Raw genomic sequence first — 24,045 nt, forward strand, 5'->3', positions numbered from 1 at the left:
AGGAGCTCTGAAGTTTCCAGGCCAGGCTCCGTTAGTGTCTCTCATTGGGGCCCCTCTGCACTGGCTCCGTGCCCAGCTGCTGCTGGTCCCCCGTAAGCCCCACACAGACCAGCACCCGTCTGCAATGCCCAGCGCGCAGCCTGTTCCACACCTAGGTCTGCAGACAGTTCTTGGCATCCCGCTTCTCTGCAGCTCCTGGTTAGCCATGCGGCTGCTGCCTCCCAAAAGAGCCCCATCATTTTCAGCTCAGGGTCCTTCCTCCTAGCTGGCCTGGAGACAGGGAAGCGCTGTGGGGAAGGGACTGATGGGAGTTGTAGTCCCCTGGCGGAGCAGGTTCATCACACCTAACTTTCGCGTGCTTGACTTTGCAAAGTAAATAAAGGAAAGGTCACAGGAACCCATTTTAATGGACAAGCCTCAGGCAACAGAAATACAGAGGCCAGTCCCACCGCCCCCGGGAATTCAGCACTAAATAATAATACATGATGAGAGAACTGTGGAAACCTCATATTCTGGGGCATTTTAAACCAGACTGGAGAAAGCCAAGAGAAGGATGCAGTCTCTTGGGAAGGAAATGGGTTTAAATTAGGGGTTCTCGTCCAAGCTGGGGTTTGACAATGTTCTGTGGGAACACGTCGATTTGGCCGAAACTTCTGAGAGAAACCGGCCTGACTTCCTGCCAGCTCACCACCCATCTCCCCAGCAGCCCGCCTGGAGGGAAGTATGGGAACTCGGGTTCCCCAAATCCCTGAGCATCCATCTCCCCAGGCTGTCTCCTTCCCCATCCCTGATGTAGCTGTCTGCCTCCGTGGTTCTCCTGACTCCCTACCTGGTGGGCTGCTCCGCTCCCTGGAGCCCCATGCTCGCTGGCTCCCCGGGTGCTGCCTGGGGACCGCCAGGCTGCCTGACTCTCCTCACCGCTGACTCCCCAGACAGCCAGCTTCCTGGTCTGCCCAACAATTCCCACCTGCCCTGCTCCTTGCAACTCCTTGCTGCCTGCCTTCCCATCCGCCTGCCTGGCAGGCTGCCCCACTCCTTGAGCTCCCCAATTCCCAGTGCTGCCTGCCTCCCGCTCTGTGGGGCTGCCCCGCCCCTTGGTGCCTTGGGCTGCACAGCCAGCTGGGCCGATGGGGAGTCGGGCAGCTGGAGGCATCATGGAGCCAGGGCAGTCCAGCAGCCTGCCAGGCCAGGAGGTAGGTGGCCTAGGGTGCTGGGAGATTTGGGACAGAAAGATTTATCACCAACTGGAACTTTTTCAGAGGATGGAGCTTCTCAGTACTGGCCAGCTGCACTGGTGATCCTCATCCCTCTCTCTGTGCCTAGAAGGCAGGGAGAGGGTCCCCACCCTATTTGCTGTTGGAACCCGGTATAGAAAAGGTTAAGAATCACTGGATTAGACAATAGAGTAGGGATTTTCCATCGCTGGTGTCTGGCTTATGCAGTGTATTAACCATCTCCTTGTGCAAAAGCTTTTGGCACAGTAATGCTTTAGTGCTCATGCATTTCCTCCTCCCTCCAGACTGCAGCGGGGAAATGAAACCAAACACAGTTACATTTCCTGGGGCACTGCATACTGTTAAGACTCTGAGCCTTGATTCCTCTGGCTGCTCTTGAACTAAGAAAAAAAACCACGTGAGCAAACTCCCCTGCACATCCCACACCCAGCCATCAATCTTCTGTCTCCTCCCCGCTAACTCACAGTCTTTGCATGCACTGCCTTCAAAGGTAAACACCAAGATCCTCCTTTATAACCAGCCCCCCAAGAAGCAGCTTCCCTTCTGCCCACACTGTGACGGCAGGCCGAAGATGAAGGCTTTTCTTCTCGCCCTGCTGGTGGCGATTCTGTGTGTGGAGCAAGGTGAGATGCTGCTCATGATTCCTCTGTGCCAGACAAAGAGCCAGGGAAGCGGCTAGAAATGGCAGGGGCAGAGGGGGATTTTTGCAGCACCGTGGGCAAAGACTCTACCTTTAAGTGGGAGCTGGCATGTCTGCAAACCCCCCTTTGCAGCCAGCTGCTTGGTCCTGCGAAGCAACGGCTAGTGTGTTGGCTGCCTTTTGAGCACTCGCTTGTGTGGATGTAATAAAAATAGCTCAGTGCAGGCATAGCAAATTTTCTCCATTTCAGGATGCTTAGGGGGATGCAGTGCTCTGGATGCAAGAGAGAGCACAGTTCTGTGGATCTGAGCTCCTTCCAACAGCAGCATGTCTTGAGAGGCCTAGAGGGGGATGAGCGGGGGCTGACTAGCCCTAGAGACAGGTCTAGTTGTCTCTTAAAGAAATCTTTTATACGGTTATCCTCTGAGCTAGGCTCTTTTACTCAGGGCGATCAGTGCTTCTCAGTATTGCTTTCTTGCAACCACAACTTTTGCAAGTTCTTCTACTGTGGTCAGCTAAAAACATAAGGGTCTGATTGATCCCAGATACAGTGGAGTAAATCAGGAGTAACTGCACTGAATTCAATTAAGCTGGCGCAGTGGAACATCGGCACAAGTGAGATCAGACTCAGGCCCTACGATCTTACAATGCTGTGGTGGAATCCAGTAATATGGGAGGGGGGTCACAGCAGTAGGTTCCGGTTGGAGGGGCCACTGGTTGATTCTTAATGGAGGATAAATTTTACTCCTCCAACTCTTCCTGAGCTCATCTGGTTTTAAAAATAAGGAGGTCTGGGGAGGTTTGATACTTGGTTGGGAGACCTCCAGGGATAAAAGGTGTTTGTGGAACAGGCTTTTATTTATTTATTTATTTGCCACTAAATCCTAGGAAGAACAGGCTCGGTTATTAACCAGTGAATGTTCACTTGTTCGAAGATTTCCCCATTTATATGCTCCCAGATGTTGTTGTCTTTTGATTGTCTATACAAATGTATTATCCCCCTCTCTTACTGTTTACTCACATTAATGTACATAAATAAGTCACCCCAAGACCTGCACCGGGTGCCAGGGTAAACTACAGCCTGAGCCCAAGAGAACTGACCAGCTCCAGCCACCTGGGTTTCTGGTTCTGTGGGGTCCACACTGAGAAAGAACTAGTTGGTTTCTCACTGTTCTTAAGATGATCTTAGCTGCCCCCTCTAGATACTCACTCTGGATTCTACGCCGCAGTATTTAAGCCCATCATGATGTGTGTTATTTTCCGAGTCCCAGTTTGTATGTGATCAAATTAAGCCCAGAGCATGAGAGAAATCTGCTGGCCTCTGTGCCTGGACAATAGACACCCTTTGCCAGGCAAATGGGATTATTGCAGATAGCTTTGTCCCCAGAGCTTTGTTCTCAATATTCCTTTTGCCATATAAGGAGCCTCTCCCAAGAAACTCCCTTTGCTTTAGCTGGCTACACATTAACCTGCCTTGAAGACATCAAGTGGTATTTGAGTGCCAAGTACTGGGCTGTTGAAGAAGAGCAGTGACTGCCTGGAGAACACAGACAGAGCTGGTGTGGGCAGTAACGGCTTGATCCAAAGCCCCGTAATGTCAGCGGGAGTCTTTCCACTGACTGCACTGGGTTTTGGGTCGGGGTTTGAAAGCCTTGGCTGAGCTCTGCTCTTTGCAAGGTCAGACTGCACAGGTTTTATCTAAGGCAGTGGTTCTCAAAGCCGGTGCGGCCGCTGTTCAGGGAAAGCCCCTGGCAGGCCGGACCGGTTTGTTTACCTGTCGTGTCCGCAGGTTCGGCCGATCGCGACTCCCACTGGCCGTGGTTCACCGCTCCAGGCCAATGGGGACTGCGGGAAGGACGGCCAGCATGTACTTTGGCCCACACCGCTTCTCGCAGCCCCATTGGCCTGGAGCGGCGAACCACGGCCAGTGGGAGCCACGATCGGCCGAACCTGCGGACGTGGCAGGTAAACAAACCGGTCCGGCCTGCCAGGGGCTTTCCCTGAACAAGCAGGGGACAAGCTTAGATCAGTGGTTCTCAAAGGCATTTCCTAAGGGCTGTAAAAAGAAAAGGAGTACTTGTGGCACCTTGGAGATTAACAAATTTATTTGAGCATAAGCTTCCATGAGCTACAGCTCACTTCATTGGATGCATGCAGTGGAAAATACAGTGGGGAGGTTTTATATACACAGAGAACATGAAACAATGGGTGTTCCCATACAGACTGTAACGAGAGTGATCCGGTAAGGTGAGCTATTACCAGCAGGAGAGGCGAAAAAAACCCAAAAAACAAAAAAACTTCTGTAGTGATATCTTGTCAACTGCTGGAAATGGCCCACCTTGATTATCACTACAAAAGGGTTTTTTTTCCCCCCTCTCCTGCTGGTTATAGCTCACCTTACCTGATCACTCTCATTACAGTGTGTATGGGAACACCCATTGTTCCATGTCCTCCGTGTATATAAATCTCCCCACTGTATTTTCCACTGAATGCATCCGATGAAGTGAGCTGTAGCTCACGAAAGCTCATGCTCAAATAAATTGGTTAGTCTCTAAGGTGCCACAAGTCCTCCCTTTCTTTTTGCGGATACAGACTAACACGGCTGCTACTTTGAAACCTGAGGGTTGTGTTGTATCTCATGAGTTCGTCAGCATCTCTAGTAGCTGAGCACCAAAAGCTTCTTCCCCTGGCAAATAGTTCCATCATCTGATTGGTGGCAATTGGTTTTTGCGCTTGCATTGCTTAGGTTCTTTGTTCTGTAGTTTCAGTCTCAGCCTCCTTAAATAATTCCTCTCTCTTCATTACGTTTTCTATTATTAGCTATTTTTCAGGAGCCCGTTGTTTCTGTTTTTTCTCTGTAATGTACTTACTCGTACTGGCATTTGACTTGGTGCCGTGTGAGATTTTGATGAAAAAACTAGGCTGACAGAACATTAGCATGGCACACACTGACTACGGCCACGTCTACCCTGGCGCGCTTACAGTGGCATGGCTGTACCGATGCAGCTGTGCCTCGGTACGATCTCTCATGTGGCTGCTGTATGCCGACCGGACAGAGCTCTCCCGCCGACAGAATTAAACCACCCGCAATACGTGGTTGCAGTTATGTTGGCGGGTGAGTGACATAGCACTGTCCACACTAGCAGTTAGGTCGGTGTAACTGATGTCTCTCCAGGAGGGATGGGGGGCTGTTTTTTCACACCTGCGAGTGGCGTAAATTTTGGCAACGTAAGTGGTAGTGTAGACCTGGCCTAAAAGCTGGCTCACTGATAGGTGTCGCAATGTAACTGTCAATGGGGAATCGTCAATGAGTGGGTGTGTCTCCAGTGGGATCCTGCAGGGATCAGTTCTTGGCCCTATGCTATTTAACATTTCTATCAGTGACCTGGAAGAAAACAACGTCATCACTGATAAATTTACAGGTGACAGAAAAACTAGGGGAGTGGTAAATAATGAAGAGCTCAGGTCACTGATCGAGAGCAATCTGGATTGCTTGGTAAGCTGGGCGCAAGCAAACAATCTGTGTTTTAATATGGCTAAATGTAAAGGTATACATCTAGGGACAAAAATGTCGGCCATATTTACAGGAGGGGGGACTCTCCCTGGGAAGTAGTGACTCTGAAAAAGCTTTGTGGGGCCGTGGTGGATAATCTGCTGAACATGAGCTCCCAGTGTGACCCTGTGGCCAAAAGGGGTAATATCTCACAGTGTTGTAAATTGCACCTAGCTACTCAACATGAGTATTTGGAATTACGAAAAAAATCATTTTCACTCCTCTTTAACCGTGTTTGCCAGCGTAGCTCTGGGAGAGGGGGTGGAGCTGGGTTCTATTCTGGCTCACACATCCTCAGAATTGTTGTGTGATCATAAAATGGTTATTAGTGAGAGGAAGGATGGTCTGGTTGATCAGGCACTAGAGTAGTATTGAGAGACCTAGGTTTAAATTCCTGTTCTGCTACAAACTTCCTGCATGTCCATGGGCAAGTTACTTAGCCTCGCTGTGTCTCAGTTTCTTCATATGTAAAAACATAGGTAAAACATATGTAAAAACAGGGGTGTTGTGAGGATAAATACATTAAAAATTCTGAGATACTCAGCTGCTATGGTATTGGGGGGGCTGTATAAGAACCTGAGCTAGATTAGTGGTGATGAGTAAACAGGAATGATCCAGGCTAAATTTGTGGCACTGATGGAATGCAAACTGAACTAAGATCATCTGCCTTAGAATCACCGAGGGACAATCAATGTGGAATCTCTGTGATGCCATTTGTACTGACTCAGAATTGAACCATGAAATTAATTCATTAATTCATGGGCTCCTCGGAGGATTGTGCCATCTGAGGCTGTGTCAATGGGAGGCTTTCCTCTTGTAGCCTATAGGATTAACCTGCTTGCTTGCATATATATATATATATATATATAATTTCTTATAGTTTAAGTATTTGATGTATTGTAATAGGTTTATACATTTATATTAAAAATAAGTTTGGCTGTAATGCAAAAGACCTACAGGCCATATCCTGTATGTTAAGCTAAGGCAAAGTTAGCATATCTGTATTAAGACCTTTTACCCAGAAAGCAAAGTTGACTTATATCTTCTTACCTAAACAGCGAAGACCTTTTATCTAGACCAATAGACAATGGAAGAATGGCATAGGGTTTTTTTCAATGTTGTAGCCACAGACGTAACAGGTACACCACAAGGAAACTTATGTGCGTATGTACATGTCATCAGTACGCACATACATACTAGCCTATGGAGTAAGCATCCCCTAACATTTTGTGGGTGAGAAATGAAATTTGGGGATAGGAGGAAGGATTTCTGGCACTTGTGCCTTATAAAAGAGGTGACCCACCTCACTAGAGAATTCTTTTTCTACTCTATCTCTGTTCCTCTTCCTCTTCTATTCTATTCTGTCTACTATGACTACTACTATTAGTAGGCTATACTTGTTCTTCTTAAACTTTAAGTTTCAAGGGAACTAGGCTAAGCTAGGTTTTCCTTCGTTTTATTCTTAGTTTGTTTATTAGGTTTTAAGTTTAAGTTAGTCAAGTAAACCCTAAGTTAGTTTTAATAGCACTTGGTATTAGTTTCTTCTGAGCACTGCATCTCTCACTCAGTAATTAAAAAACCTGAATCGCAGGGCTGGTCCTGTGTCTCTTACCACCAGGTTATCAAGGAAGGGTGTGATTACAGTAACTCCTCACTTAATGTCCTCCCACTTAACGTTGTTTCAAGGTTATGTCACTGTTCAATTAGGGAACATGCTCGTTTAAAGTTGTGCAATGCTCCCTTATAATGTCATTTGGCTGCCTGTTCTTTCCAGTGCTTGTAAGATGCTGTGGAAGAGCAGCGACTTTACAAGGGAGCATTGCACAACTTCCTCTTCTCCGCCTCCTCCCTTTCTCTCCCAGGGCTTCCCCCACCACCAAACAGTGCTTAGGACTCTCTGGGAGGGAGGGGCAGGAGCGGGGAAGTGCTGTGTCTCCACTCCTCCCCTCCCTCCCAGAAAGTCCTAAGTGCTGCCAAACAGCTGTTTGGTGGCGCTTAGGACTTTGGGCGGGGGGGAAGGAGCAGGGATGCAGCGTGCTCAGGAGAGGAGGTGGAGTGCGGGGTGGGAAGAGGTGGGCCTGGAGTGGAGCAGGGACGGGAAGAGGCGGGCCTGGAGCATCCCCCAGCAATGTCGGCACCTATTCTGACGCAGGGAACAAAGGTAAGCAGCAGGATACGGACCCTGGACTTCAGGAAAGCAGACTTCGACTCCCTCAGGGAACGGATGGCCAGGATCCCCTGGGGGACTAACTTGAAGGGGAAAGGAGTCCAGGAGAGCTGGCTGTATTTCAAGGAATCCCTGTTGAGGTTACAGGGACAAACCATCCCGATGAGTCATAGAATCATAGAATATCAGGGTTGGAAGGGACCCCAGAAGGTCATCTAGTCCAACCCCCTGCTCAAAGCAGGACCAATTCCCAGTTAAATCATCCCAGCCAGGGCTTTGTCAAGCCTGACCTTAAAAACCTCTAAGGAAGGAGATTCTACCACCTCCCTAGGTAACGCATTCCAGTGTTTCACCACCCTCTTAGTGAAAAAGTTTTTCCTAATATCCAATCTAAACCTCCCCCACTGCAACTTGAGACCATTACTCCTCGTTCTGTCATCTGCTACCATTGAGAACAGTCTAGAGCCATCCTCTTTGGAACCCCCTTTCAGGTAGTTGAAAGCAGCTATCAAATCCCCCCTCCTTCTTCTCTTCTGCAGGCTAAACAATCCCAGTTCCCTCAGCCTCTCCTCATAACTCATGTGTTCCAGTCCCCTAATCATTTTTGTTGCCCTTCGCTGGACTCTCTCCAATTTATCCACATCCTTCTTGAAGTGTGGGGCCCAAAACTGGACACAGTACTCCAGATGAGGCCTCACCAATGTCGAATAGAGGGGAACGATCACGTCCCTCGATCTGCTCGCTATGCCCCTACTTATACATCCCAAAATGCCATTGGCCTTCTTGGCAACAAGGGCACACTGCTGACTCATATCCAGCTTCTCATCCACTGTCACCCCTAGGTCCTTTTCCGCAGAACTGCTGCCTAGCCATTCGGTCCCTAGTCTGTAGCTGTGCATTGGGTTCTTCCGTCCTAAGTGCAGGACCCTGCACTTATCCTTATTGAACCTCATCAGATTCCTTTTGGCCCAATCTTCCAATTGGTCTAGGTCCTTCTGTATCCTATCCCTCCCCTCCAGCGTATCTACCACTCCTCCCAGTTTAGTATCATCCGCAAATTTGCTGAGAGTGCAATCCACACCATCCTCCAGATCATTTATGAAGATATTGAATAAAACCATCCCAATGAGTCGAAAGAATAGTAAATATGGCAGGCGACCAGCTTGGCTTAATGGTGAAATCCTAGCGGATCTTAAACATAAAAAAGAAGCTTACAAGAAGTGGAAGGTTGGACATATGACCAGGGAAGAGTATAAAAATATTGCTCGGGCATGTAGGAATGTTATCAGGAGGGCCAAATCGCACCTGGAGCTGCAGCTAGCCAGAGATGTCAAGAGTAACAAGAAGGGTTTCTTCAGGTATGTTGGCAACAAGAAGAAAGCCAAGGAATGTGTGGGCCCCTTACTGAATGAGGGAGGCAACCTAGTGACAGAGGATGTGGAAAAAGCTAATGTACTCAATGCTTTTTTTGCCTCTGTTTTCACTAACAAGGTCAGCTCCCAGACTGCTGCGCTGGGCATCACAAAATGCGGAAGAGATGGCCAGCCCTCTGTGGAGATAGAGGCGGTTAGGGACTATTTAGAAAAGCTGGACGTGCACAAGTCCATGGGGCCGGACGAGTTGCATCCGAGAGTGCTGAAGGAATTGGCGGCTGTGATTGCAGAGCCACTGGCCATTATCTTTGAAAACTCGTGGCGTACCGGGGAAGTCCCGGATGACTGGAAAAAGGCTAATGTAGTGCCAATCTTTAAAAAAGGGAAGAAGGAAGATCCTGGGAACTACAGGCCAGTCAGCCTCACCTCAGTCCCTGGAAAAATCATGGAGCAGGTCCTCAAAGAATCAATCCTGAAGCACTTGCATGAGAGGAAAGTGATCAGGAACAGCCAGCATGGATTCACCAAGGGAAGGTCATGCCTGACTAATCTAATCGCCTTTTATGATGAGATTACTGGTTCTGTGGATGAAGGGAAAGCAGTGGATGTATTGTTTCTTGACTTTAGCAAAGCTTTTGACACGGTCTCCCATAGTATTCTTGTCAGCAAGTTAAGGAAGTATGGGCTGGATGAATGCACTATAAGGTGGGTAGAAAGCTGGCTAAATTGTCGGGCTCAACGGGTAGTGATCAATGGCTCCATGTCTAGTTGGCAGCCGGTATCAAGTGGAGTGCCCCAAGGGTCGGTCCTGGGGCCGGTTTTATTCAATATCTTCATAAATGATCTGGAGGATGGTGTGGATTGCACTCTCAGCAAATTTGCGGATGATACTAAACTGGGAGGAGTGGTAGATACGCTGGAGGGGAGGGATAGGATACAGAAGGACCTAGACCAATTGGAAGATTGGGCCAAAAGGAATCTGATGAGGTTCAATAAGGATAAGTGCAGGGTCCTGCACTTAGGACGGAAGAACCCAATGCACAGCTACAGACTAGGGACCGAATGGCTAGGCAGCAGTTCTGCGGAAAAGGACCTAGGGGTGACAGTGGACGAGAAGCTGGATATGAGTCAGCAGTGTGCCCTTGTTGCCAAGAAGGCCAATGGCATTTTGGGATGTATAAGTAGGGGCATAGTGAGCAGATCGAGGGACGTGATCGTTCCCCTCTATTCGACATTGGTGAGGCCTCATCTGGAGTACTGTGTCCAGTTTTGGGCCCCACACTTCAAGAAGGATGTGGATAAATTGGAGAGAGTCCAGCGAAGGGCAACAAAAATGATTAGGGGACTGGAACACATGAGTTATGAGGAGAGGCTGAGGGAGCTGGGATTGTTTAGCCTGCAGAAGAGAAGAATGAGGGGGGATTTGATAGCTGCTTTCAACTACCTGAAAGGGGGTTCCAAAGAGGATGGCTCTAGACTGTTCTCAATGGTAGCAGATGACAGAACGAGGAGTAATGGTCTCAAGTTGCAGTGGGGGAGGTTTAGATTGGATATTAGGAAAAACTTTTTCACTAAGAGGGTGGTGAAACACTGGAATGCGTTACCTAGGGAGGTGGTAGAATCTCCTTCCTTAGAGGTTTTTAAGGTCAGGCTTGACAAAGCCCTGGCTGGGATGATTTAACTGGGAATTGGTCCTGCTTTGAGCAGGGGGTTGGACTAGATGACCTTCTGGGGTCCCTTCCAACCCTGATATTCTATGATTCTATGATTCTCTATGATTCTTCTCTGGGGAAGCTGCTGCTGTGAAGGTGCTTCCTAGCATCCTTGCCTGCAGCGGGCTGTGCCTGTGTGGGGTAAGCCAGGGGCACTTCCCAACCACAGTCCAGTACAGTACTGTACACTAGATAATGCCTTTTGTCTGCCCCCCCAACATTTCCTTGGAACCTAACCCCCCACATTTACATGAAATCTTATGGGAAAAATTGGATTCGTTTAACATCGTTTCACTTAAAGTTGCATTTTTCAGGAACATAACTACAACATTAAGTGAGAAGTTACTGTATATTAACCAAAGCTTTGTCGCATATAATACTATATTATCATATGTATCTTTTGAATAGCAGTAATGCAATTGTAACGTTGTAACTCTGAGTATTTTACCATTTACTTACTATTATTGATTTTAATAAAAAGTCTTTAAGGCTATATCTGTCTCAGTGTAAGCTTCCTGTCCTACCCCCGAGGGTCGTTTGTAAAGTCTGTGAAGCCTGATTCGGGACAAGAACTTTTATCTTCTGATCAAACAGATTGGTGAGCCTAAAACCAATACTATTAATATTAATAATTAATTATTGTTAATATTAATTAACTAAATTAAACAAGAATTAAATTGATAAATTAAATTAATATTATTAGTACACCCTAAATCAGGCTACAGACTGGCAAGCCAGCCAGGAGACTTGAGGAGTGTGTGACAGGAATTTTCAGGGATTCTAGACATCCTTAGACCCCTGAGAATCTCACCTGAGGCATAAGTAAAGAGTTAAAGTTACAGAGAGTTAGAGTGCAAGATTTTATGGCTTGCTAACTCACTCTTAAGAACACAGGAACCTGATTTCCTGTGGCTGCGGCTCAGCAGCAATCCAGTGTTTCCTGTCTGTGCTGTGGTTTGACTTAGAGTTTTATTTTGGAGGTTTTGAATTTAATCTTGCAAGATAAAGTAATAGTGTTATTATTTTAAAAGTGATACGTGCCTTTTAAGGGGCTTTGTTAAAGGTTGAAGTTATAACGAATGGTACCAATAAGATATTAGCAGTAGTATCGGGCCTGATGACCCACATTAATGGTGGCGGGGGAGTTGATAAATATATGTATTAATTACTGCCAAGAGGCCGCACTAACTCAGAACTTGTACAGTTCCTCAGTCCCCATAACTCTCCCAGGCTGCACCTCTGATCTGTCTGCCTCAGTGTTTCCCAGCTGTTTGGCAGGTCCCGACAGAGGGAAAGACCTCTCAATCAACAACGAGCCATCGAGGGAAGAGAGGGGAATGTGCCCCGACGCCTCTATCATTTACTTGGGACTTATTAAACTAGTTGTAAAAACCGGTTTGGGGTATAGTGAAGGGACACCTTCAGTTACAGAGTAAAAACAGCAGAGTGTTCATTATAATTTATTATATAAGCTAGTGAAATTTTAGAATTCAAATGAGTTCTATGTTACGTGTTAAGGTAAGTGGAGCAAGGGCAAGAGTAGAGTCTGTTGAAGTTGCCCACAGTCTGGCTTTAGAAAACTTTGCCAGAAAATACAGTCAGGAACATGGAGATGGTTTAGAACAGCTGAGGAATAGCAAGATGATATCTGAGCATTGTAACCCTGGGGTTTTGTGAGTGAGGTATTTGATGTAGAAACAAAGCAGAAAAAAAAAAAAGAAAGGCTAAACTGGTAAAGGAAATAGCTGTTAAATGTCTGCTCGTAGCTTATAGTTCGCTGGGAAAGAAATTAAATAAAAAAATTAGAGTTACTCAGGAAAGCCCAGCAAACTTTGGATGCCAGCTTAAAATCACTGGACAGCTATACATCAGACCTTGGTCAACTGTTAAAAAGAATCAAAGAGTTGAAAAAAATAGAAGATGTGTTAGAGGAGGATAAAGAATCGGTTCCCACCCCTATTGGCATGGTGGAACTGATGGAGACAAAAAAATCTGCAGGGCCAATTACTAGAAGTAAGGTGAGAGAATTAGCTCAGGCTAATATAGTACCTTTAGAAGTGGAATTGGAGATTAAGTCTCAGGAGCCACAGGGAGAGTCAAAAGAGGAAGTTAGAAGCGCAGAAGCTACCAGCAGTCTGCAGACAGGGAAAGGAAGTCCCAGGGTGGCACCAGAGGAGGCAGAGTTCAGTGTCATCATAGAGGAGGCGATTAGTAATGTAAAATGGCGCTGCATCCAAGAGTGCTAAAGGAGTTGGCGGATGTGGACTCTGCCAATTGGAAGGCATGAGATGCATTGTCCTAGGGATGGGGGTTCCACGACCACCACTCCCAAGAGAAGGAGGCGGGTGGTGGTGGTCGGGGACTCTCTCCTCAGGGGGACTGAGTCATCTATCTGCCGCTCCAACCGGGAAAACCGAGAAGTCAGCTGCTTGCCAGGAGCTAAGATTCGCGATGTGATGGAGAGACTGCCAAGACTCATCAAGCCCTCAGATCGCTACCCCTTCCTGCTTCTCCACGTGGGCACCAATGATACTGCCAAGAATGACCTTGAGCAGATCACTGTGGACTACGTGGCTCTGGGAAGAAGGATAAAGGAGTTTGAGGTGCAAGTGGTGTTCTCGTCCATCCTCCCCGTGGAAGGAAAAGGCCTGGGTAGAGACCGTTGAATGGTGGAAGTCAACGAATGGCCATGCAGGTGGTATCAGAGAGAAGGCTTTGGATTCTTTGACCATGGGATGGTGTTCCAAGAAGGAGGAGTGCTAGGCAGAGATGGGCTCCACCTAACGAAGAGAGGGAAGAGCATCTTCGCAAGCAGGCTGGCTAACCTAGTGAGGAGGGCTTTAAACTAGGTTCACCGGGGGAAGGAGACCAAAGCCCTGAGGTAAGTGGGGAAGTGGGATACCGGGAGGAAACAGGAGTGCGCGAGAGGGCAGGGCTCCTGCCTCATACTGAGAATGAGGGGCAATTAGTGGGTTATCTCAAGTGCCTATACACAAATGCACGAAGCCTGGGAAACAAGCAGGGAGAACTGGAAGTCCTGGCAAAGTCAAGGAATTATGATGTGATTGGAATAACAGAGACTTGGTGGGATAACTCACATGGCTGGAGTACTGTCATGGATGGATATAAGCTGTTCAGGAAGGACAGGCAGGGCAGAAAAGGTGGGGGAGTTGCATTGTATGCAAGAGAGCAGTATGACTGCTCAGACTCCGGTATGAAACTGCAGAAAAACCTGATAGTCTCTGGATTAAGTTTAGAAGTGTGAGCAACAAGGGTGATGTCGTGGTGGGAGTCTACTATAGACCACCGGACCAGGGGATGAGGTGGACGAGGCTTTCTTCCGGCAGCTCGCAGAAGCTACTAGATCGCATGCCCTGGTTCTCATGGGAGACTTCAATCACCCTGATATCTGCTGAGAGAGCAATACAGCGGTGCACAGACAATCCAGGAAGTTTTTGGAAAATGTAGGGGACAATTTCCTGGTGCAAGTGCTGGACGAACCAACTAGGGGCAGAGCTCTTTTTGACCTGCTGCTCACAAACTGGGAAGAATTAGTAGGGGAAGCAAAAGTGAATGGGAACCTGGGAGGCAGTGATCATGAGATGGTCGAGTTCAGGATCCTGACACAAGGAAGAAAGGAAAACAGCAGAATACGGACCCTGAACTTCAGAAAAGCAGACTTTGACTCCCTCAGGGAACTGATGAGCAAGATCCCCTGGGAGAATAACATGAGGGGGAAAGGAGTCCAGGAGAGCTGGCGGTATTTTAAAGAATCCTTATTGAGGTTACAGGGACAAACCATCCTGATATGTAGAAAGAATAGTTCATATGGCAGGCGACCAGCTTGGCTTCACAGTGAAATCCTTGCTGAACTTAAATACAAAAAAGAAGCTTACAAGAAATGGAAGATTGGACAAATGACCAGGGAGGAGTATAAAAATATTGCTCGGGCATGCAGGAGTGAAATCAGGAAGGCCAAATCGCACCTGGAGTTGCAGCTAGCAAGAGATGTTAAGAGTAACAAGAAGGGTTTCTTCAGGAATGTTGGCAACAAGAAGAAAGCCAAGGGAAGTGTGGGCCCCTTACTGAATGAGGGAGGCAAGCTAGTGACACATGATGTGGAAAAAGCTAATGTACTCAATGCTTTTTTTGGCTCTGTCTTCACGAACAAGGTCAGCTCCCAGACTGCTGCACTGGGCAGCACAGCATGGGGAGGAGGTGTCCAGCCCTCTGTGGAGAAAGAAGTGGTTCGGGACTATTTAGAAAAGCTGGACGAGCACAAGTCCATGGGGCCGGATGCACTGCATCTGAGGGAGCTAAAGGAGTTGGCGGATGTGATTGCAGAGCCATTGGCCATTATCTTTGAAAACTCGTGGTGATCCGGGGAAGTCCCAGACGACTGGAAAAAGGCTAATGTAGTGCCCATCTTTAAAAAAGGGAAGAAGGAGGATTCTGGGAACTACAGGCCAGTCAGCCTCACCTCAGTCCCTGGAAAAATCATGGAGCAGGTCCTCAAGCAATCAATTCGGAAGCAGGAGGAGAGGAAAGTGATCAGGAACAGTCAGCAAGGATTCACCAAGGGCAAGTCATGCCTGACTAATCTAATTGCCTTCTATGATGAGATAACTGTGGATGAAGTTGAAGCAGTGGACGTGTTGTTCCTTGACTTTAGCAAAGCTTTTGACACGGTCTCCCACAATATTCTTGCCAGCAAGTTAAAGAAGTATGGGCTGGATGAATGCACTATAAGGTGGATAGAAAGCTGGCTAGATTGTCGGGCTCAATGGGTAGTGATCAATGGCTTCATGTCTGGTTGGCAGCCGGTATCAAGTGGAGTGCCCCAAGGATCGGTCCTTGGGCTGGTTTTGTTCAATATCTTCATAATGATCTGGAGGATGGTGTGGATTGCACCCTCAGCAAGTTTGCAGATGACACTAAACTGGGAGGAGAGGTAGATACTCTGGAGGGTAGGAATAGGATACAGGGGGCCCTAGACAAATTAGAGAATTGGGCCAAAAGAAATCTGATGAGGTTCAACAAGGACAAGTGCAGAGTCCTGCACTTAGGGCAGAAGAATCCCATGCACCGCTACAGACTAGGGACCGAATGGCTAGGCAGCAGTTATGCAGAAAAGGACCTCGGGGTTACAGTGGACAAGAAGCTACATATGAGTCAACAGTGTGCCCTCGTTGCCAAGAAGGCCAATGGCATTTTGGGCTCTATAAGTAGGGTCATTACCAGCAGATGGAGGGATGTGATCGTTCCCTTCTATTCAACACTGGTGAGGCCTCATCTGGAGTACTGTGTCCAGTTTTGGGCCCCACACTACAAGAAGGATGTGGAAAAATTGGAAAACGTCCAGCGGAGGGCAACAAAAATGATTAGTGGACTGGAACACATGACTTATGAGGAGAGGCTGAGGGAACTGGGATTGTTGAGTCTGCAGAAGAGAAGAATGAGGGGAATTTGATAGCTGCTTTCAACTACCTGAAAAGGGGTTCCAAGGAGAATGGATCTAGACTGTTCTCAGTTAGCAGATGACAGAACGAGGAGTAATGATCTCAAGTTGCAGTGGGGGAGGTTTAGGTTGGATATTAGGAAAAACTTTTTCACTAGGAGGGTGGTGAAACACTGGAATGTGTTACCTAGGGAGGTGGTGGAATCTCCTTCCTTAGAAGTTATTAAAGTCAGGCTTGACAAAGCCCTGGCGGGGATGATTTAGCTGGGGATTTTACTCTGCTTTGAGCAGGGGGTTGACTAGATGACCTCCTGAAGTCCCTTCCAACCCTGATATTTTATGATTCTATGAAAAGATGAGATGAGCAGAGCAAAGGGGGAGGAGATATCCTCTCCTCTGTTAGTGTCTGCCCCGATAGTGAAAAGGGAGTGCTTTTAGAGACTGTGATTTTTCAGGGACTGGAAGATGAGATGTCACAAGTGACACAAGTAGCTAGCGCCTGTAATGTAATAATCTAAGTTAAAACAAAGAGAAATACAACAATCAAGGGATGCAATTCCTGCTCCTCCACCCAATGTTACATTGGCACCGTATAGATCAGGAGATCCAGCCCCTTTGGGTGGACAATTATTGGCTTTTGGGCGATCATCAACATTGCCTAGGTCCCTAGAATTTCGTGGACCCTCTACACCCCTTTGGTGTATGTTGGTATCACCCGGTGTACCGGTAGAACACCCTACTACACTAGATCTTAGACTAAATGATGTCCTGCGTCAGTGTAAAAATGCCTTGAGTGTAGGACGTAGAGGTTATGAAAAGTTATCCTGCTCATCCAGGATTATTTCCAGTGGAAAGTTTTGATAGCTCAGATGAGGAAAATATAAATTTGGGTAAAAGAAGTCAAAACATAGAAATTATAAATTCAAGCTTGGATAGAAGTCCAGTTCCCTATCCGGAGAGAAGATCCTCACATCTTCAGATCCTTTAAAGGAGGCATTAGCCTTACTGGCCAAGGCATATTCTCAGGGAGGCCCTAAAATAGGTCGGCATGAAGCCCCTGTTGCAATACTTCAGGAACCACGAGCTAATCTCACTGTGAGGTTTGAGGAACCCCCCACCCCAGGGTTAGGCTGAGGTGTTCCTAAATTCCCTAGGTCCCAGCGTTGGCAAAATGACCCTAACCCATGTAGTAAGCCTGGGCATGCCCCTCAACAGGATTATGCATTTGGATCCCATATAGGGGCCTGGGACCGTTTTCCTTTCTTTTCAGATACCACACAGAACAATTCACGCCTGTAGAGACCCAAGTCACTGCGTCCCCACAAAGATGAGGACTCAGTTGTAATGATGTTTAAGACAGTGCAGCAGATGCTTGAAGCTCAACGATGGGATATCCAGAAACTCCAAGCCCGCATGAATGAACTGATGATGGAAGGCCAAGGCCTGGCACACTCAAACTGTCCGGTGGCCTTGGTTGACCCATTTCCTCTTCTCCGGTGGACAGCCTCCAGAAAGACAGAAGGAAAACCCGTAGATTATTTGTCTGCGTACTGTATGAATTACTAAGCATGACGCCAATTGACCCGAGCATAGTCTTAGCTCCTGTAGGCAGGGATGCAAGCAGGAGACCCACAGTATCTCAGTATTATCGATGCTAGGGCAGCAATTAGCATTATCCATGTTAAGGATCTTAGATCCTCTTTTCTGTCATCAGGGTGTACAAAAACACTTGCAACTTTTGCAAGTAATCAGGTTGTTACCACACTTTCTACACCCATTGAAGTACAGATAGGTCACCTAAGAAAGGAAGGAAATTGCCTATTGGGAATTGATTTCCGATACAAACAGGGATGTGTTCTTAATTTGGGTAACCAATTGTTGTGTCTTACTGTAGAACAGGCAAAGGATGACTCAGATCATACCTGAGTGTGGCAGGGTATCTCCAGGGGAGGACGCTGAACCTGAGGGGTATGATTGAAACAAAATAGTGGCTAATCGTGCAGACCAACCTAAGGTACAGGCGTTACTTCGCAAGCATGCAGATGCCTTTGCTAAACACAAACATGATTGTGGATGTATGGCAGTCACTATTGTAAAAGGAGGAGATATATTAGCCCAAAACAAGCAAACCCATACAGAGAAAAGACTATCGAGTCTTTATTGACACAGGTAGTACGACTATTTGGCCTGTGAAGAAACCAGATGGCTCTTGGTGTCTCACAATTAATTACAGACGCCTGAATCAGGTCACACCCACTTGTGCCCCGACAGTAGCCAAGATGCCAAATCTAATCAAGTCCTTTGATCCAGAGGCTGTGCGGCTTACTGTCCTTGACATCAGTAACAGCTTTTGGACATTATTATTGGCACGCATTTCACGGTACCGTTTTGCATTTAGTTTCCAGGAAGTCCAGCTGAAGCCCAGCAAATTGCAACCATAAAATGAACATTGAAATTTCAAATTTACTACACCCTTATCGTTGCTCTAAGGGTAAGACTAAGCCAAAAATCACAAATTTGGGACTAAACTGTGGCAAATTGCTGGCACTACTATGATGGGTCTCGCGTTTTCTCTTCTTGGGTGGGACTACAGGGCACCGTTTCTTTTCTTTTCACCGTTTCTTTTCACTAGTGTCCTAGAGGAGGGGAGTGGAGAGGGAGGGACCCGGGCCCGCCTTCTACTCCGGGTCCTGGCTCAGGGGCCCTAGGGATAGCGGTAAACCACTAGAACTAGTGGTTCCTTCCCCTGGGCTATTTCCCTCTCCTGCCCTTCAGCTTGTGGGGCTTCCTGCTCTCCCTCTGCACAAACCAGGTGTCCCTTTACCTAGGGTCTTGGTCTTCTTAGCCCGCCGCAGCACTTCTCCAAACTCTCCTCTGCTTCCCTCCAAACTGCTTTCTTCTCCAACACCAATCCACTCTGCTTCAACTCCTCCAAACCGCTCTCTGCTCCAACACCGATCCCCTCTGCTTCAACTCCTCCAAACCGCTCTCTGCTCCAACACCGATCCACTCTGCTTCAACTCCTCCAAACCATCTCTGCTCCAACACCGATCCCCTCTGCTTCAACTCCTCCAAACCGCTCTCTGCTCCAACGCCGATCCACTCTGCTTCAACTCCTCCAAACCGTCTCTGCTCCAACACCAGTCTGCTCTGCTTCAACTCCTTTCCTTGTCTGATTGAAGCAGGGGGGTTTTATCATGTGACTGGTTTCAGGTGCTTTTATTGGCGTCAGGTGCTTTAATTAATTTATAGCAAACTTTCTTCCCTCTACAGGGAATAAGGCTCCCTTCTGACACTCTCCTGCTTTGAAGAGCGGTGGGCGCTGTCCGAGGTTCTCTGCTCGGTGACCCCGTCTGGTTCCCTCCGTCTGACCCTTTGATTGAGGGAAAGAGCGAGAGACCCCAGCCCCAGCCGTTGCCGCTGTGGATACCATCATCACTGTCACCTAGGAGGGGTCCTATCACACGTGGGTGTACGTCCCCCCCACCCCCAAACCGCCCACCCCGCAGCCATGCCCATCTTGTCGGGCACTCTCAGGAGAGGAATAATCGGTGACACTGGGCGTGGCACTAGGTAACTCGAGGGGGTGGAAGACCATGAGTGTCGAGGAAGCCCCCCGCTCTAGGCCACCAGGTAACTCAGGAGGGTGGAAGACCACATGTGTCGAGGAAGCCCCTCCGCTCTGGGCCCAGGCTAGCCTGAACACTTCTCCCTCCTGAAGTCTGCTGTGTTATACCTTGTGTTTGCTTTTGTTTTGTTGCATAGTTTTGCTTTATCCTTTTTGGTGATTCTTTGTAAGTGTTACACAAATAAAATTCTTTTCTGCTTCAAAAAAACAAAACAAAAACAAAAAACACTCTCCTGCTGCCCTCTGGCCATGCTGTATCACAACTGTTACAATCCCATAAAGCCAGATAGCATAGTTGTCTGAGCACGAAGAACAGAACACACCAACACAAAAAAATGGACCATTAGACTCAACCCAGGACTTATCCACAAAACCAGCAATGTTTACTGTTTATAATATGCGTGACATAACCCTACTATTTAATAAAACCCAACATAAAATTAATCAGCTTATTGCTTTAAATAATAATCAGCACAGGAATCAACATTTAGGAAAGGAAATTATATCCTCTGCATATGGAAAATACGTCGTAAATGCAATCACTGATGCATTACGATCCTTAAAATTGAAAAAGGTTCCTAACTTAATTATAAATAAGCAACTATTATGTTGGTACTGTCCCAAGTGAGAATGTCATGTAGGACTATCTCAAAATCAATGAAATTTTACACCTACTGCTTCCTCCTTATCCACTCAGCTGGTAACCTTGTCAAAGAAGGAGATTAGGTGGGTTTGGCATGATTTGTTCTTGAGAAGTCCATGCTGGTTTTTCCTTATGCTCCTGTCTGTAACATTCTGGCTTTGGAAAGGAACGTGCTGAGAAAGTATTTACAAATGGGTGTCACGGAGGGCGTTGGGGGAACTTTTCAGAGGCATAAATAGCAGTTGGGTGCCCAGCTGTCATTTCTGCCTTTGAAAATTCCCGCCCCCCGCGTGTGGGTCTAATTCTGAATCCGTAATCGATGCACAGGAAAAACTATTGTGGGGTTCAATGAGAGTTTGGCCTGAAATAGTGGCTGAGAACATCAGGATATGGTCCATTTTGATGCTCATTAGCAGCAGGTGACAGGGATGGGGACTGTCGACCAGGAACCAATAACATATTCCTGCACACCTCTAACATGGGCTGTGTTTTCCTTTTGCAGCTCACTCGCTGGTGTGCTTCACCTGTAAGGAAAAGTCCTCCAACTGGGCTTGTCTGGCACCAGCTATATGTCCCAGTGATGCAAACTACTGTGTGACCACGTATCTTGGTGCAGGAATTGGTAAGCTTGGGCATGCTCTGTCTATTGTCTTTCCATAGCGTTTTACCAGATGACGTGCTGCTTCCGTTCCAGATCAGTAGGTTTTCTTTCCTCCTTCTGCTGGAAGGATGGGACATTGCTGATGTGGAACTGGGGAATCACTCCTTGAAACCGAATGGTAGGCGCAGCCGAGGGAGTGACTCGGAGGGCAGTGCAGGCAATGTCAGGCTTCCCGTACGACCAATGGGGGGGACTCCATATCTACCCCTCCAGCCTTGGCTGAAGTCCTGAAATGAGGCTCTTTATAGCCCAGTCCTGCAGATGCTCCCCAGCAGTGGGTGCTCCCCAGCTGAGGTGGGCGAGGGCTGGGACTGAGTTCCCACCTGCTCCTCAGCGGCCCTGCAGGGGCTACCATGGGTGTCAAAGAGAAGGAGGCTGCCTGCCTGAGTGGCTGCCAGCCTTGAACGGCGCGAGGGAGCAGTTAGAAAGGGCTCAGTGGATCCTCTGCTTCTCAGCAGTGGTTCTCAGGGAAGCAGCCTCCTCTGCTCTGCTGCATTCTTGTGGCATTGAGCCCACCCCCCTTTCCCTCCGGTTTGTTGGGGGGAAAAGATGGCTGCCTTTGTCCCTGGACCGCAGGGGAAAGGACGTCTCCCAGCTGTGCCCCTCCTGCGCCCGATTGCACCCAGTGGCAATTATACACAAGTGTAAATGTCGTTGCCAGCCTCTGCATTTTGAGCGGACTGTGAGTAGCCAGTTCCTGGGGAGGCTCACTGATACTACTTGCCATGTGGTTCAGTTAACAAAAGTAGTGGCAGGCTATTGAGTTGTGCAGGGAACTCGCCCGGGGATGAGAATGTTAGGCTCTGGTAGAGGCCTCCCTACAGGATGGGGGAGCAGGAAGATACCGGACACAGTGTTGGTATATAATACTCTAAATATTTGTATTGATTACAATATAAACCCCACTCGCTCCACATTCACAATCCTTTCACGCTACACCAGAATCAGAAGATCCGAAGGACATCCCGACGGCCAGTCGAAATTCAGTCCGATCACAAGGCGTGGGCAGGCCGCCATAATCCAAGACGTTCCATTTCCCCCAATTCTTGCATAACTGCAGAGCTGGTGTTATTCCCTTCCTGCTAATTCTTTCTATTCCCCACGGACATAAGTTGTTTTTGTGCAGACAATTCTTGACCGCTCATAACCGTGACTCCTTGCTTCAGCTGCCAGCACTCAACTCATGCCCTCATGTCAAACACACAGCATTTATACTGGGCCCATATGGCCTATCGCGTGTTACAACATATACATCACAACAAGAGCAGCTGGATGGCAGGCCGCTGTAACTGCCCTGCATAACTGACATTATGGGCCTTGCTTTCCCAGTCTGGCCTCCTTTCACGCCCGGGGAAGCCATGCGATGGTTTAAGCACCAAACATCTCACGTGCTGGTGCAAGTTTCCGCTATTGGCATGTGCAAGTGAGAGAATTTGCACGCTCCAATCCCAGTGCCTGGCTGGTTGTGCATGGACAAAAGGAGGCCAGGTTGAAGCCTTTTTGGGTATATTGGTGTCTGCTGCTTAACGAGCTCTGCTGTGACCTAGCTACTACCAGCTCTTTAAAGCACTGACGCTCTAGAGCAGGAGACAGGACTCAGTCACCTCTGTGCTGCGTCCCCACAGCCCCCACTGAACTCCCAAAGCCCTGTCCCAGCATGCAGTGGGCAGAGTGTGACAATCTGGAATGGATTCTCAGGGTTCATTGGCTGTTCCCTCGTCCTGGCCAGGAATCTGAAGGGGATGTTCCCAGATTATTACGTACGGGTCTGTAACTGCTAGGAAGAGACTAGTGCTGTTTTCATGGTATATAATAGCAGTAGTGACCTCTAACGGCTGGGCATTCACTGGCAGAGATCAGGCTGTGAGGCCATTAACTGCTGAGAAATGGCCTCCTCATCTCAGGATTGATTAGCTACATCGGTACAATTATCTCCTTTGGAGAGCTAAGGAGCTCCTGTCCGAACTCTGGGAAACATTTTAATCTTGAGTCTCTTTCTCTTGTTTCTTTTTCCGGTACAGGCAGACATTCTGGGCAGAGCATCTCCAAGGGGTGTGCTTCAGTTTGCCCCAGCTTTGGGATAAACATAGGGATACTAGCTGCCTCTGTTTCCTGCTGCAGTTCATTCTTGTGCAACATCAGCGGGGCCAGCAGCGTGAAAGTCAGCTACTCGGTGCTGGCCATGGCGATCTTGGCCAGCTTCGTCTATATCAGGGCCGGACTGTGATCAGGTCAGGAAAAAAGAACTTGATGCCCTGAAGAACCTGCTCCGGCTTCTCCAACAAGACACCAAACCCCTCTCTGTGCAAAGCTATACTAGGGTTACCGATGGTGCCCTTTCTTCCAAACTCTCTGTCAGATCCCATTAGACAATACCTGCCCTCTTGCCGTTCACAAGGAAATCCTGCTGCTGTCACTAGGTGCCCCTCTGTGCCTCTCAGCAGATCTGGATGGCTGCTCCCATGGGTTTGGGTGCAGGAAGCCTGGGAAGCTCAACTAAACAGTGCTGCCCCACTGGGGAGATGCCCGCTTGCACTCCTGACCCATCAGGAAATGGTGGATAATGTTGGCAGGGTTTCTGCTTTTATACCTGTAGTCCCAGTTGATAGGGCTGATTAAAAAAAAAAAAGGTCAGAGCTCACCAGAAAATGTTTATCCCAAACCACCTCCAAAGCAGAATACTTAAAGACCCCTGCCTCTTGCTACTGCAGAGACATTTCCCATCCACGTCACGCTAAGGCTCAGCACCAGACTGACTGCCGGCAAGGCATGATCCAAAAACAGACCTCAGACACATTCACCCCTGGTTGGATTCTGGTTTTTTACATTGTTTTCTTTATTCTGCTCCTTGGATGACTTTTCTTATGTAAAATGAATGCAGTGCTCGCACCGTGAGCATCACACCTGAATAAACACGTTCCCGTTCTTGCCTGAGCCCAGATGTATTGTGTGTCTGTTTGCTGGAAAAACGGGGT

The 24,045-nt window shown here is 47.9% G+C and overlaps 1 protein-coding gene across 1 annotated transcript; it reads left to right on the top strand.

Moving 5' to 3' along the window:
- The first annotated feature begins 1,647 nt into the window (after positions 1–1,647).
- On the top strand, positions 1,648–24,004 carry LOC311516200 (lymphocyte antigen 6E-like). Its single transcript, XM_084620020.1, has 3 exons — positions 1,648–1,858; positions 20,912–21,031; positions 23,092–24,004. Exons 1-3 carry the CDS (start codon positions 1,807–1,809, stop codon positions 23,295–23,297), a joined length of 378 nt encoding a protein of 125 aa, XP_084476146.1. The 5' UTR covers positions 1,648–1,806; the 3' UTR covers positions 23,298–24,004.
- The last annotated feature ends 41 nt before the right edge of the window (positions 24,005–24,045 follow it).

This window comes from Lepidochelys olivacea, assembly GCF_965140295.1.
Source record: "Lepidochelys olivacea isolate rLepOli2 genome assembly, chromosome: 2".
Lineage (NCBI taxonomy): Eukaryota > Metazoa > Chordata > Testudines > Cheloniidae > Lepidochelys > Lepidochelys olivacea.